Raw genomic sequence first — 15,009 nt, 5'->3', positions numbered from 1 at the left:
TAAAATTAAATTTTTTAAATGATCGACGAAATGCGTAAAATTACTTCTCTTATTATAATTGACGAACTTTTGTACGAAAATGAGGAAGAAGAGATGCAACAAAAGAAGAGAAAAAAAATCTGGTCCAAAAATTGGCTTTTAAAAAAATGAAGGAAAATGAGCCAGCGGACTATAAAAATTACATGAGGATGGACGAAGCCCTGTTTAGAAAATTGTTGGACTTCGTAAAGGCCAAAATAACGAAACAAGATACCATAATGAGAGAGGCAATATCAGCAGAAATTAGACTGGCAATAACTTTGCGGTATCTTGCAACAGGAAACGCTTTTGCGGACTTGAAATTTTTATCAATTTCATTGTATTCATTTTTTAATTGTTCGTATGCTTTTTTTCTAAAATTTTTATTTTTATATTTTTCACTACTTATATCCCACAGCTCTCTCAAATTTTTATATTCGTTAATAAAATTAACATAATTTTCATTATTTTCAATTGCCATTTTTTCCTTTTTCACTTTATTTTACTCCGCACGAACCTTCTTCTTTGCTTGTGTTCAACGAACTGAACGAGTAAAAGCAGTAAACAATGATACACACGAAGCAACGGTTGCAGCAACCTATCCCAAAAATCAAATTTATTTGATATTTCAGGCAACGGTTGCAGCAACACGAAAATCATTTGGCAACACAGCTACACACGAGGCAACGGTTGCTTCAACATGGCTGAGTTGCTGCAACGGTTGCCTGGTGTGTATTTAGCTTTATATCTATGGCTCACTGTATATGTACACTGTAGTTCAATCGTCTGTATTTGCCCAAAAGTATTAAACCCAATTTATATACTGATATCAACGAAATAAACCGAAAAGTTTGAAATCTAACATAAACAGGCAACTTTATAGTTTTGTCTCAACTGATAATTGATAAATCTCCAAACAAAGGCAGCAAAACAACTTTAAAGATTTGGAAGTTCACAAACAGTGATTTTTAAAGGCACTTCAAGCTCAAAATAACTATAAACTACTTTGCAACTATACATAATAATGGCACTCGATATTAAGGAAGAAATTAAATTGTCAAATACGAAAAAATGTGGGGAAATAACGGCATTGTTCTCTATAGGAAAGAAAGATTTTTTACTGAATTGCGATTTTTGCGAATGTTCTTTCCAACAGTTGGAAAACTTCGTGTGTCATATGTACGAAGACCATCCGTCCGAATTTCCAGAGCTAAAATCTGATGAAGAAGATGTGCAAATATATGAGGATAAAGAAAATGTGAAATCTTTGGTGAAGCTAGAAAGGATAGAGGTAAGTTTGGAGGAATTCAAAAGGTTTATTAAGAATTTCTATCTAAAAAATGTTTTACAGGTCGTCGAGGATTATGATAGTTGTTCAAGAGATTTTGAAAGAGTTGAAATAGAACTGGATTCAGTCGATACAAGGGAGACACTAGATAACAGTGAAGACGAGATATCAGAAAACGCAATGGACGAATGCAGTTATGTAAGATTGAAATAGTTTAAATCGTGTTTACTATTCATACCCAAATAAATATTAATTCCACTTGCCAGGATATGAATAGCTATGATGAATCCAATGATACTGAAGGGTCATATAAAGTTTGTGAGAATAATGATGACGTAGAAGCGATTGCTGATCGAGAGGTTCGTAAAAATGCACATTTTTATTAATATTAATTATTAATTAATATTCCTCTACAGTCGATCGATCTGAAGAAAATGTTCCCTATCGCGAAGATGCAGTTAATTTTTTCAAGTTACGTAGCTCACCCTGCGCTATGGGATAAAGAAATTAGAACTTCAATAAGTTATAAAGAGAAAACCGAATTGTTCAAGCTTATAGCTGCAGAAGTAGGCATGCCAGATGAATGGGAAAACATTCGGAAGCTAATTAAGAAACTAAGCTTTAAAATTCAAACAGAGATTATACGCAAAAGGATTTATGAATCAAAAGGCCGATTGTATACACCTACTTGGTATACAGATCCAAACTCTTTTTTGAAACAAAGGCCTGGTCCACCAAAAGAGGTGAGTCATTAATAACTTTCAAAATTTTAAACGAAATACATTTTGTAATTATTGTCATTTTAAAAACAATAAATTCTTTTCAGGCCAAAGTGGAAGCAACAAAAAGTTACGATCTTCCTTCCACATCTATTACCGATGCGCAATGTGTGCTTTTAGCTGCACTTTACAAAGATTTACCCTGCCTGTGGGATGAAAAAGATATTACCTATAGATTTAGTAACCGACGCCGGGAAGCATTGACACTTATACATACAGAATTTAACATGAAATCTGGACTAAATATAACCGAACAAGATTTGGAAAGAGAAATTGCAAGGCTGCGGAAAATTTGTACAAAAGAAAAGAGACAAAAAATAAAGTACAAAAAAACTCAATCTATGTATATTCCAACTTGCCCGTATTATGATCACATTTCATTCCTCGAAGTCGATGTTGGCCCATATGAATGCTCCATATGTGAAAAATTATTGGCGGGATTGGGACAGTACAAAGTTCACTTAGCATCTCACGATGGTTCGCTGCCATTTAAATGCCATCTCTGCGGACATGGTTTTAAAGTGGCCGCTAATTTAACCGTCCATTTACGAAGACATGTCCAAGACTACACGTATATATGTGAGATATGCTCCAAAGCCTTTGCTACATCTACAGATTTAAAAATTCATATACGTTCCCACACTGGTGAAAAACCATACTTTTGTGATATTTGCGGTAAAAAACTTCAAACCGGATCACTATTCAGTACGCATATGCGACGGCATGAGAATCGACCACTCCACAAGTGTGAAGTATGCTCAAAAACTTTCTATACAAGAAAATTAATAAGGGAGCACATGAATGTACACACAAAAATTCGAGACAAAATTTGTAATGTTTGCAACAAAGGATTCACAAGTACTAAACACCTAAACCAACATAAACAGATCCATGCAGCAGAAAAGAAATATTTATGTAAAATTTGTGGTAAACGCTTCGCACAATATGCAGGTCTTAGTGTACATATGAAATCGCATGGGACAACGTTAACCAACAGCACAACTAAAGACCTTCTTTATTAATATATTTATTTATACTAAATTTACTATTAAAATAATTTAAGTCCATTTAATTTTTTTGTAATTGAAAGCCCATCTCAATAAAAGGTAATTCATATTTTTGTTGCATCGAAAACATTCTAATTCTAACGCTTAATTAAAAATAAAATGAATCGTTCGCACGGCAGCCGGTGCTACATATCGGCATAACTCGAATTTTTCTCGAACAAGTGTTGGCGCCCCAGTAATCTATTCTTGTCTAGTACGTTGAACCTCACCCTTCATTTAATAAAATTCACAATGGGTAAATACTATCAAAGAAGATCAATTCGATACTATGTCGGTCCCACGACAGTCGGTTCTATGTTACCGGAGCGAAGCGGATTTATATCCGCCCAAGGACTGTCACTCCAGCAGTATTCCCCGTACAAGTATGCGGAGTGTTAATGATGCTACATTAACCTTAATACTATATCCTGTAGGAGATAATTAAATCATAGTTAACTAACCATGTGCTCAATGCAGTTACAATAACAATTCCTCTTCTCAATAAAGAAAAGATCATGCTAATATTTGCAAAGTGCGAAAATTATACAATGCAATTTAGGCATACTTTTTATTTTAAATTTATTTGATTAATTCTACAACTTAAATTATAATTGCCTTTAGCAAACAAGTCGGTAAGATATGTATCGCCCAGCCGTTTCGGATGAACGTATAATTTTAACCACTTGACCGCGTTTCAGACCGAAATAACGCGCCACAGGATCACCCGCTTGTATTCGCATTAACATATTCTCTTTTAGTTTATAACGTGCTAACAATTCTTGTTTCTCTTCCGGTGTCATCACCACATGTTCAGGCACTAATTCATGTTCGGTTATATTGATCAGTAATTCAGACTCAAGGAATTGTTCTAGAATATACTTAGGCGCCATGTCAACTAGAGATTGTTTGGCTGATGGTGTCATGCCTGCCTGTACTACTACAATCGCACGATGTATGTTCTCCTCTTGCATTCTTGTGCAATAAGTTTTGATGGTTTTTATACCGATTTTTGGTTCGTCCGGAAAGAAAACAAACATCTGATCAGTTGGATCATCATTATGTGCGACCAAAACAATGAGATCTGAACGTGCTGGCCGCTTCTCGCTTGGTTTGTCACCAAACATTTCTTTAAACTGCTCCAACGTTTGATCCAATTCATCCTGTGTTACAAGATAACCACGGTCGTGGCTTAGCTGCATAATTGTTTTTCGGATGCGCCATAGCTTGTAAGTTTCCGCTTCATCATCCATTGCAATTAAATACACAAACTTTTATCGGAGAAAAAATTAAGAATATTAGAATTAAATGCTGCAAGCACAATGTGACTTGAGAATACTGAGCTGCTTTTCACTTTGACAGATATGTTCGACGAATTGCCAAAGACTTTTTGGTATTGATATAAGAATGTAAGAGAATCATCGACTTTGCCGAATGTCGATAAATCGACGGAACTTGATATCGACGTAAAAAATTAGGGCAAAACTTTCCATTACTACCACGATATATTTGGAGGGGGCGCGGAGGGGGAAGGAGCGAGGCACCACCCACCACGCCCATTAGAAAGAGTAAGGTCACACCATTATAACTGTGAAAGTCACAATCTTCTAGGGTCCCTATAGAAGCCCCAGGAGAAGTTTAAAAATTAGCTTTTTTACGTCCGCATTTGTATTTTGTACTGAAATACAGTTGAAGAGAAGTGTATACAGCAATCGTCAACCCAGCAAGCATTTAATTTAGGTTTTATATTTCATACTATTTATGAAAATGTTGTTTTATCGTAAAATTTATGTATAAGTGCCGCTATTTCACTATTTATAAAAATTTTTTTGTAAGATGTTTGTATGTATATATGAAAACAAAAAAACAAACGCGGCAGGCGAAAATTTGTATTAATAAACGTGCGATTTTTATTCCAAATTTTCAGTATTTGTAAAAATATTTGGTTTGGTTTCGTAAGATGTATGTATGTATAGTTGAAAACAAAAAATCGCCGCAGGCGAAAATTTTGATTAAAAATCACGCGATTTTTATTCCAAATTTTCAGTATTTCTAAAAATATTTGGTTTTGTAACATAGGTATATTATATGTATATTTCAAAGTGAAAAAGCGCCGCAGGCGAAAATTTGGACTAAAATTTTTTTTCTTAGATATTAATTTAGTGCAATATTTAAATAGGGGGCCGCCGTTGCCGAATGGGTTGGTGCGTGATTACCATTCGGAATTCACAGAGAAGTCGTTCGTTCGAATTTCGGTGAAAGCAAAATTAATAAAAACATTTTTCTAATAGCGGTCGCCCCTCGGCAGACAATGGCAAACCTCCGAGTGTATTTCTGCCACGAAAAAGCTCCTCATAAAAATATCTGCCATTCGGAGGTCCCTCCATTTGTGGAACAACATCAAGACGCACACCACGAATAGGAGGAGGAGCTCGGCCAAACACCTAACAGAAGTGTACGTGCCAATTATTTTTTTTTTTTAATATTTAAATATTTTTGGTTTGTTTAATTATTATTGGCGGTATGAAGAAAAGGCAAGGAGAAGCAATAATTAATTTAATTGGGCAATTTGCGGCTGGTAATAGATAGTTGGATGAAATCCGTAAACGACGTCTACTGAAGTTGCAAAAAATTACGGCAGCCATGCGCAGGCGAAATTATATTTTATAATAAGCAATAACAAGCTAAAGCGACTATGGACGGACGCCTTTTTCTATAATATGAAAGTATAATTAATAATGTCTAACAAAAATTGTATTAGAATTATGACAATTATTCTCTTTTCCTTTCCGGCGACCATGCCATTTATTTCTTACTTTGACGTTTCTCCTGACATTCGTAGCAATACTTATAGGTAATGCAAATTCTGCGTTGTATTTGAAAATAAATCTTTATAATCTAAGATTATTTTATAATCTGGGATTTGGGAGAAAAATTTTGTATCGGTAACCTCTCTTTTTAATTACGGATTGGGGGTTAAGCTCGAAAAAGTAGATAATTTAGTTATAAGTGGACGTATTGTTACGAATTTTCTTATAATATCATACGTTCTCATATACATAAGTAGATGATCTGCTTTTTCGTGCTTAACTCAAAATCCGTAATTAAAAAGCGCGATTTCCCATACAAAATTTCTCTCCCAAATCCCAGATTATAAAATAATCCTAGATAATAACGATACTTTTTGACATATAACCCTGTGTTTTCCAAATAAAAACTAAATGAAATGGAAGCCGGCAAAGAAAACAGGTCTATAAACATAATCCTAATAAAATTTTTGTTAAATACTATTAATTATTTATTCATTTTACAGAAAAAAGCGTGTGTCCATAAACGTTTTGTCCTCTGATTACTTATTATAAAATGTAATATAGAAGATTGAGGCACGGTTGTCTCGCATAGTCGTTGACCATGTCATGGCGAACACGGAGGGCCAAACCCTAGGTTTCGACTCGGTGGAGGTAGTCCATGGTTACCGTGTCATTAAATGCGATGACCAATTCTCACTGCATTTTCTGACAAACGTGATTGGTAAAATCCAGAACAGCTGGGATGGATTGAAACTCAAGCTAATTCCGGATAGCGAAATTCCAGTAGGTTCGAAACAGTCGGAGATTATTTCATAATTACTAATTAACCAATGCGAATTGAGTATATCCGGTTGCGCCATTAAGAAACAGTTACTTTATTTTTGGCGATTTTGACAAGCCTGACGTCAGCTCATTTCGTAATACCAAATAAACGAACAAAACAAACAAAAGTTCAAAAAATTACATGTTTGTGGAAATTCAGTGAATATTACCAAGCCATATTGTGATTTGTGAGATTTAAACTAATCAAACGAATTAATATAAAGCCTCCAAATGTAGTTTTTGCGTTTTTATGCGAAAGACGCCGTGGTTAGAAAGTATGTGTGTGTGCGTATAATTCCTTGTGTTTGGTTGATTTCATTGCTTTTGCCTACTCTTCTTCTTCACAAACAAGTAATTCTCCTTGTTGTTGTTGTTTTAACAGCATAGGTAGCCGTGTCTGTGCAAGTATATCATCGGTCGTCTTCGTCTAGCTCATCTAAGGGTAGGCCCAGGAAACATGCTGTTTCGACAGGTTGGGTCCAGAGGGAGAGGGGTGTTAGATGAGTCGGTTTGAGGGGGCATGTGAAGAGGTGGTTAGTGTCGTGCGGGGTACCTTCACATGCCGGACATGTGTTTGGTATGTCGGGGTCGATTCTGGATATGTAGGAGTTTAACCTGCTACAGTATCCAGAACGTAATTGTGCCAATGTTACACGAGTCTCACGGGGAAGGTGGAGCTCATCATCTGCGATAGGTGGTGGTTGGACTCCGATTACGGCATTCACAGGACGGGAGTTCATGAAGGTGGTAACGGTCTCCCGGTGAATGTCGTTTATTGACTGTCTAAATACTGTCCGGTCCAGTAGGTTTCGGTCAGTTATGTCCTGGATTTCGTCAGCGTAGGCGGCTCAGGCTCAAGCAGGTGTCTGCAGGGGTGTTACCGCAGGTTTCCCAGCAGGAACTCGGAACTCAGGAACTCTCTCGTTGTGTAGATGTTGGATGGGTGACATCAGGAGCTGGCAAAGGTTACACCCAAAATTTTGGGGTTATTTACAGTCGGTATTGGAGTGTCGTCGACTTTTACCTTAAGGGACAGCTTGACCTCCTTTGTCCAGGTGGTGAAAAGGGTCGCCGTGGACTTGGTGGGGGAAAGTTGGAGATTTCTCGCAGTGAAAAAGCGAGAAAGGTCGGTGAGGTAGTTGTTCACTTTGGAACACTGGCCATCGATGTCATTGCCCGACGCCATTATCGTGCAGTTGTCAGCGACTGAGATCAGGGAAACTCCCGCTGGTGGTTGGGGGAGCTTCGAGATGTAGAAGTTAAAAAGCAAAGGAGAAAGGACACCACCCTGCGGTACACCTTGCTTAATCTTCCTCTGCTTTGATATTTGATCTCGAAAAATCACTGACGAGTGCCGACCGCTCAGGTAGTTCGCGGACCACCTCTTCAGCCCTGGCGGGAGTGTCGACTGATAAATATCATCTAGTAGCGTGGAATGGCTGACTGTATCGAAAGCCTTCTTTAGGCCCAACGCTACTAGGACAGTCCTCTCGCAGGGGCGGTTTTGGTTAAGCCCGCGATTTATCTGGGCGTTTATGGCGGTGAGTGCAGTGGTGGTGCTGTGCACTCGTCGGAATCCGTGCTGATGCGGGGCTGGGGCCAGGTGTGTCGTGTAGAGTGGGAGTAGGAGGGCTTCAAGTGTCTTCACTATTGGGGAAAGGAGAGTTATCGGCCGATAAGACTCCCCTTGGTTGGCGGGTTTCCCAGGTTTCAGTAGTGGGACCACTCTCCCTGCTTTCCACTTGTCAGGGATGATGAGAGTGGCCAGGGACAAATTGAAATTGTGAGGAATCCTACTCCAAGGGGTCCCAGGTCCCTACTCCTTCCTTTTGCTTGTTTATCCATTTTCTCTTGGCGACACGGCGAATTCGAAAGGCGCATTTGTTTCTCTATCAAACTGAACTGTCAAAACAGTCAACAGTTTGTAAAACCAAGCACAAGATTGGAAAGGTAATTCAAATACATTCCTTTGATGTAGAAACTTCTTAATTTTTTTGTGAGTTTTTGAAAACATTGGATATTTTTAATATTAAGTGGAATAAAAAACACTGAAGAACATTTTTAAATCGAAAAAGTTTTGCAATATATATTCTATTAGTTTTAAGCACTTATTCGAGCATTTTTTTCAATTTTTGTTCAACCTTAAACAGAACACAAACAAAAGTAAAATCCATACCATGGATGACGTCACATCTTCAGCGGTTTTTTGTTTACAAATGGCGGTCGCAAAGATCTTCAATAATGCGTTCACAGGAAATCACCATGAATGAGGGTAAAGATCACAGCATAAAAAAGTCTAGGGGGCTATTCAATAAAATAATAAATTGGGTTCAATCGGGCTAACTTGGCGACCAAATTGCTGCAGAATATCGTGAAACTATTTTTCCCGGAACTTCAGGACTATGACAGAGTTATACTAGTTTCTTGAAGTGCCAAACACATTATTTCCAAAAGCCATTTTCAGTGGGATGCGGGCCAAAATCTTTTTCACGAAAAAAATTATCCAAACCATTTAATGTGCTGAAGATTTTGCTTAATTGGCTAAGAATTTCGTGTATCGTAAAAAAATTTTAAACGCATTTTTTAGAAGTTAAATATTCCAAGTTGGGCTGACTCATAATTTGAACAAATTGACTAAACTTTAACTTTGTATTCGCAATTACACTATGGAAATACTGAAGTACATCATCATACATCATGGAAATACTGATGGAACTTTTCGATATATTACATCATTTCAATATTTTTAGAATGCATTCTTTGTTTTTTTTTAATTTGAAAATTTTTAAATGCGTTATTTTCTATTGCGAGTATATTTTTGGCAGCGCAAGTATATTTTGAAGAATTTCTTCTTGACTTTGAGGAACTGCTACAACATAATATATTCAAAGAAATTTCCTTCAGCAGCTACAACACTTTCACATATTTGAGGTAGCGCATAAATTCCGTTCCAATAGAACCGCTCACCTCTTGAGGCCAAAAACGTATCGACCCAATTTTTGATACCTTTAACACCAGTGAAACGTATTTCGGACAAGGTATGCTGTATTGATTGAATCAAGTGGTAGTCAGGCAGGGCAAAGTCTGGGCTATACGGCGAGTGTGGTAAGATTTCCGTCCGCTAGTTCCCAAATATGTTTTAACGGATGGCGCAACCTGTGGAAGATCAATGAGTCGTTTCTGGACGCCCATTACGGCCGTTTTTGGTTCAATGTCAGTAGCGTTATTTATTTTTACTTTAAAAAATTTTGAGACTTTAAACGCAACGTTTAGTTGTATATAGAGTAGAGCCCTTAATTGTTAGGAATGTGGCTAAATTTTTGTCCTCATTAGAAAGTCCGCAAGTTTCTTTGATATGAAGTTCTTTTCAACACCCATAAGTTGTTCTGTGAGTGTCGTTCTGCTCTTATGTTATTCAATAATATCTTACTGCCTCTGTTCATTTATTATCAAATTCATCACAAGGCCATAGTCAATTTCAAGAATGATTAAAATTTAACACATTTGGTTCATATATAATATATGTATATGTATATTCAATTGCTTTAACGCACAAAAAATTAAATCAAATATTTATAAACAGTACAGGTCGGTTAAAGAAGATAAATTTGCTTAGAACTTGGTTCTAACTGTGGGATTCGATTTTTTAAAACTCAAATTTTTCTATGCCGTGAGCTTTTGCTTGCTCCATGAAACAATGGCCGTAGACTTCTGCTGCCTCACAAGGATCATCCGGTACTGCGGTACCCGCACAAGCGTCTATGATTTCAGTGGCCGTCTTCATTTTTGTCTCATCGCCGTCTGCGTATGTCGCGGCATGTTCTAAGGCAACCGCCTTAATGTATTTGCCACTATCGTTCATCTAAATTTTAATATAGTAAAATAAAATGTTATTTACCATAGATAAAATTGCAAATTCTTGAAGAAAACCTAATATTTGCTGAGAAACACTTACCACCCCGTATTTCTTCATCAAGCAAGCGCGTAAGCATTTGCCTTCTTTGCCAGCGGCAGGAAGTTTTTTGACCAATTCCTCAATATCGGCTGTGGAATATTAACCGTTAGGTATTGCAGAAACTAAGCAATACATTTGTTTTTATAATAAAACTCCATACTTACAGGAAGCAGCACCAACTTCTTCGCGGCATTCCTCCATTCTGGTCACGAACTGCTTAATTGCCTCCTCTTTGTTGAAGGCTTTGGAGAGTGTTCCGCTCAAGATGCAAAATATAGCTATCAGGATGAGTTTGGCCATTGTAAATGTGTAAATACAATAAATTGTAAAAACTAAACTTTGATTTGATTTGAGCTAGCCGACTTCAAAAGTTTTATTGCTGCTCTCTTCAAGTTGGCTGGGCTATTTATATGCGAGCATCTCCACTTCCGATATATTTAGCATACTTACATTAGCATGCACATACTACAAAGGTGCAAATCTATTGTTGCAATATGTGTAAGAATATGTGTGTTTACTGTTTTTGGGCTTTCAAATTGTTTATAATTGAATTATTATTTACTATCATTGTTATTCGTTGCTGAAATTAAATCTCTCAGCTGTGAAATTATAAGTTACCTCTGCATCAGATACCTTGGCGTCTATACATACAAAGTACCGTATCCGTTGCCGTCCAATGGTTTTACGCTTGGTCATTGGATAGAGGGTTGACGCAATACACATTTACACACACATGTGGGCGCAGCCGTACATACATTTTTGCACCCGCGTTTTTGAAAAATCGCAAACAAAACATTAAAGGCTCGATTAGAAAATAAAGTACTCACGCTTTTGTACTTAAATATTTACAGTAGATGTGCACACATACATACATACATACGTATATATAAGTAATTAATATTCAGTCAAACCTCTACATCTCTACATACGTACATATGTATAAAATCGTAGAAAATTTCTTCGAAATAGCATCACTCAAAAACTATTGCCCCGATGTCAACATTTTTTTACCGTTAAAAAATCTATGGATCATAAATGGTTTGCCCCAATAGCAGGGTGTTGCTGTATATATGTATGTTTGTATTAAAAAAGTAATTCATTAAAAGATATGCATCAGTATTAAAGCGTGGGTATCTAGGCAAACGTTTTGACTGAAAACTATACCAAAACAATGTTTTTACAGCCTTATTGAAAAATATCAACTTATTAAGCTTTATTTGAATATTAAGGCATAAGTGCCAAATAAGCGGTTGCCGTAGCCGAATGGATTGGTGCGTGACTACCATTCGGAGTTCAGAGAGAACGTAGGTTCGAATCTCGGTGAAACACAAAAATTTAGAAAAAGTTTTTTCTAATAACGCTCTTTCCTCGGCAGACAATGGCAAACCTCCGAGTGTATTTCTGCCATTAAAAAGCTCCTCATAAAAACTATCTGCCGTTCGGAGTCGGCTCAAAACTGTTGGTCTCTCCATTTGTGGAACAATAACAAGACGCACGCCACAAATAGGAGCAGGAGCTCGCCAAACTTCTAAAATGGGTGTAAGCGCCAATTGTACATATCGAACACATGTTTTTAAATTTTGTTTTGGTGATACACAGTTGCGAACACGAACACAGTAACAGTACTAAGAAAATTAAAAATTTTTTCAAACGATTTTTAATCTATGAACTTATCAATTTGAAAGAGAAGAACGGATGCTCCAAGAGAAGAGGTAGAAAACCAAAACTTAACTCTAAAGATGTTCGGGAAATCAAAAGTTAAGCGCTATTAATAAATCAAATAGCCCTGCTGAAATTAAACACGTCCTAAAGGGGTCCCGGTGGTCTAGAGCTCGAAAATGTAGGGTATTTTCAGAAATTTTTATATAATAAAAAAATGAAAAACGTTATTTGAATTTTTTAGGCTTTTTATATAACTTCTTTTACATACAAATATGAAAAAAATAACTTTTTTTACTTTTAATAATTTGAATTTTTATTATTATTATTATTTTTTTTTAATTGGAAACGTAATGAATTACAATCCCAATGAATTAAAAAGCATTAGTGGCTAGGCCATCAGCTTTAAATTTTTTTTTAATTTTAATAATTTGAATTATGAAATTATTAATCAGTATTGACAAAATTTCGCAGTTTTGAATTTGACACTCTAAAAATCGGGGTTTTTCAGTTTTTCATAAAAAAATACGAAAAAGTTGAAATAATAATATGATTCTAGTACGGACGATAGCCATTGATGTTGTGAACAACATATTAACATTTCAGACGATTCGATTGAATAGTTTTTATTTTTTTTTGACAACACTAGGCCGAAAAATATATTATTTCGAGATAATTAAGTTTAATGCTTTGAGAGGGGATATTTGCGACCATTGACGCCGCCACGTGACGAATCTGACTCTACCTGCTAAAACGGCTGTAAAATCGAAAATACTGGGAATATCCTTCAAAAAATTTGACAATATATTCTTAAAAGCCTATACCTTCGAAATATCAAAAAAAAAAAATCGATGTTTTGAAAATTCTCCACCACCGGGACCCCAAGCATTCGTTTTTGTCTTGACCAGCTATGGCTAAAAAAACTTTGAATCTTAGCTGGAATCCCGTATATTCTACAGATAATTTTCTTTGAAAAAAGTACTGGGAATTGGGCAATGAAACACAAAACATTAAATCGTGGTGAGCACCTAGGAATTTGTTGAATTTGTGTAATTTGTCTACATTGAGGACACGATTATTTTATTGAAGTTGCAATACAAATTATACAGCAACATTCGTTATGTGCATTGGTAAAATATTTCAAAGGTGAGCTCTTTAACACACCGTTATTGTGGTCTGAGCGAATTTGATGGGCTGACGTCACTTGAGGAGTGTTTACATAAAAACTGAGACTGGTTGGTGATTTACGTCGAAAAAAAACCAATGAAACTTCGTTGCCGTCTGAACAACGACTGATTGGGCTACTACGCAATAAGACTGCCTTAGTGATGTAAGAAAACAAATGAACACAACCTTCACTCATGTTGCTTCGTTGCTATCTGAGCAACGACTGCTTGGGCGAGTGTGTGAATAAATGTGAAATGATCGTGCGGAATTCCTAAGTGACGCGCCAGCCAAAGTTCCCCCACAATTTTTTTTCTTCCTCAAGGATGATAGATTACCAGGTTTCCTATTTAGCTATGATGAAAAATAAAATCTTGAGTACTTCGGCTGGCCCGCCACGGGAGTTATTCGCAAGCCAAAGTCGGCACGAATAACGGTATGATATCGGCCACACAATTAAATCTTTCACCATGTATCATCCCTGCGTAATGGGAATGGTTACTGATTTTTCCAGCCATAAACTTCAGATTACTGCTTATGAAATTCACCACAGCGTTGCGAGATGAAACGAAAGGAAATATGCATTGTTTTTAAAAGCAATCTTTTTCGGAATTAAGTGTACTAAAACAAAACAAAATTTACTTTCCAAGTCATTTCTTCTCCTTCTCTATAATAAATAGATAACGTCCATTTCAGACTACTTAAATTCAGAAAAAGATAACATATTTTAATAGTGCACTGATATGGTTTTTTCTTTTCAATTGATTTTCAGCAACCTAAGGGTATGATTAGAGATGAATACGAGTAGTAAAACATTTTTTTGTTTGAGAAAGTTCCTTTTGAATTCGAATTTTGAAAATATTTCGAAAAGAAAATTTGCGTTGTTCTAATAAGTTTTTCTTTTTTTGGAAATTGCTGTCACGCCGTTTATTGGCATTGAGCTTTAATATTGTTTGCGAATTAATGTTGAATATTACAAAAATGTTGGTTGAAACGTCAAAAATAATGAAAATTCATAAAGATAAAAATGAAGGAACAAATAAATTTGTTACTTAAATTGTATTTGGTGACTCTAATATATATATATATATATTATAGATATAAGAAAAATAACCCTAAAGAAAAATCAGTACATAAATATTCAATTCATTCTAAACCATTTTATTGACTTTGTTTATTTCGAAAAAATTGTGACATTACAGAGTTTAGTATCAATTCGATGTTTATAGAAGTGCTGTGGAATACAGCACTTGTTTTTCCATATGGTTCGTAGACGAATAAATCAGAAGGTTTTCCGACACGTGAGCAAGCCACATAGAGCTGTCCATGTAAGAAGCATGGATTCTCCAAATTTAATCCACACACTTGTAACGATTGTCCTTGTGCTTTGTTGATAGTCATTGCGAAAGCGAGTCGCACCGGGAACTGTAAGCAGGCCCGACGAGAGGGGGGAGGATCGGGGACTTTTTAC

General features: G+C 36.2%; 3 protein-coding genes across 3 annotated transcripts; 1 reads left to right on the top strand and 2 right to left on the bottom strand.

Moving 5' to 3' along the window:
- Positions 1-759: 759 nt before the first annotated feature.
- On the top strand, positions 760-3,219 carry LOC128858737 (zinc finger protein 287-like). Its single transcript, XM_054095222.1, has 5 exons — positions 760-1,309; positions 1,370-1,504; positions 1,573-1,665; positions 1,723-2,049; positions 2,133-3,219. The coding sequence occupies exons 1-5, from the start codon at positions 1,043-1,045 to the stop codon at positions 3,105-3,107; spliced, it is 1,797 nt and encodes a 598-aa protein (XP_053951197.1). The 5' UTR covers positions 760-1,042; the 3' UTR covers positions 3,108-3,219.
- Positions 3,220-3,650: 431 nt separating this feature from the next.
- On the bottom strand, positions 3,651-4,518 carry LOC128858738 (DNA-directed RNA polymerases I, II, and III subunit RPABC1). The gene has a single exon (XM_054095223.1). It carries the CDS (start codon positions 4,379-4,381, stop codon positions 3,749-3,751), a length of 633 nt encoding a protein of 210 aa, XP_053951198.1. The 5' UTR covers positions 4,382-4,518; the 3' UTR covers positions 3,651-3,748.
- Positions 4,519-10,296: 5,778 nt separating this feature from the next.
- Positions 10,297-11,112, bottom strand: LOC128856700 (general odorant-binding protein 28a-like). The gene is made up of 3 exons (XM_054092015.1): positions 10,880-11,112; positions 10,716-10,804; positions 10,297-10,622 (listed from the first exon to the last, which is right to left on the bottom strand). The coding sequence occupies exons 1-3, from the start codon at positions 11,013-11,015 to the stop codon at positions 10,407-10,409; spliced, it is 441 nt and encodes a 146-aa protein (XP_053947990.1). The 5' UTR covers positions 11,016-11,112; the 3' UTR covers positions 10,297-10,406.
- Positions 11,113-15,009: the final 3,897 nt, after the last annotated feature.

The sequence above is a fragment of the Anastrepha ludens genome, chromosome 3, assembly GCF_028408465.1.
Source record: "Anastrepha ludens isolate Willacy chromosome 3, idAnaLude1.1, whole genome shotgun sequence".
Taxonomy (NCBI): Eukaryota; Metazoa; Arthropoda; class Insecta; order Diptera; family Tephritidae; genus Anastrepha; species Anastrepha ludens.
This window is presented reverse-complemented; position numbering and strand designations above follow the sequence as displayed.

What these genes read in the sequence shown, in the direction of transcription:
- LOC128858738 (XM_054095223.1), bottom strand. Translation starts at nt 4,381, where the DNA reads ATGGATGATGAAGCGGAAACTTACAAGCTATGGCGCATCCGAAAAACA.
- LOC128858737 (XM_054095222.1), top strand. Translation starts at nt 1,043, where the DNA reads ATGGCACTCGATATTAAGGAAGAAATTAAATTGTCAAATACGAAAAAA. An exon ending in CAATGGACGAATGCAGTTAT is followed by an intron (nt 1,505 to 1,572) that starts GTAAGATTGAAA and finishes TCCACTTGCCAG; the next exon opens with GATATGAATAGCTATGATGA. An exon ending in GGCCTGGTCCACCAAAAGAG is followed by an intron (nt 2,050 to 2,132) that starts GTGAGTCATTAA and finishes AATTCTTTTCAG; the next exon opens with GCCAAAGTGGAAGCAACAAA.
- LOC128856700 (XM_054092015.1), bottom strand. Translation starts at nt 11,015, where the DNA reads ATGGCCAAACTCATCCTGATAGCTATATTTTGCATCTTGAGCGGAACA. An exon ending in AGAAGTTGGTGCTGCTTCCT is followed by an intron (nt 10,805 to 10,879) that starts GTAAGTATGGAG and finishes AATATTCCACAG; the next exon opens with CCGATATTGAGGAATTGGTC. An exon ending in TGATGAAGAAATACGGGGTG is followed by an intron (nt 10,623 to 10,715) that starts GTAAGTGTTTCT and finishes ATTAAAATTTAG; the next exon opens with ATGAACGATAGTGGCAAATA.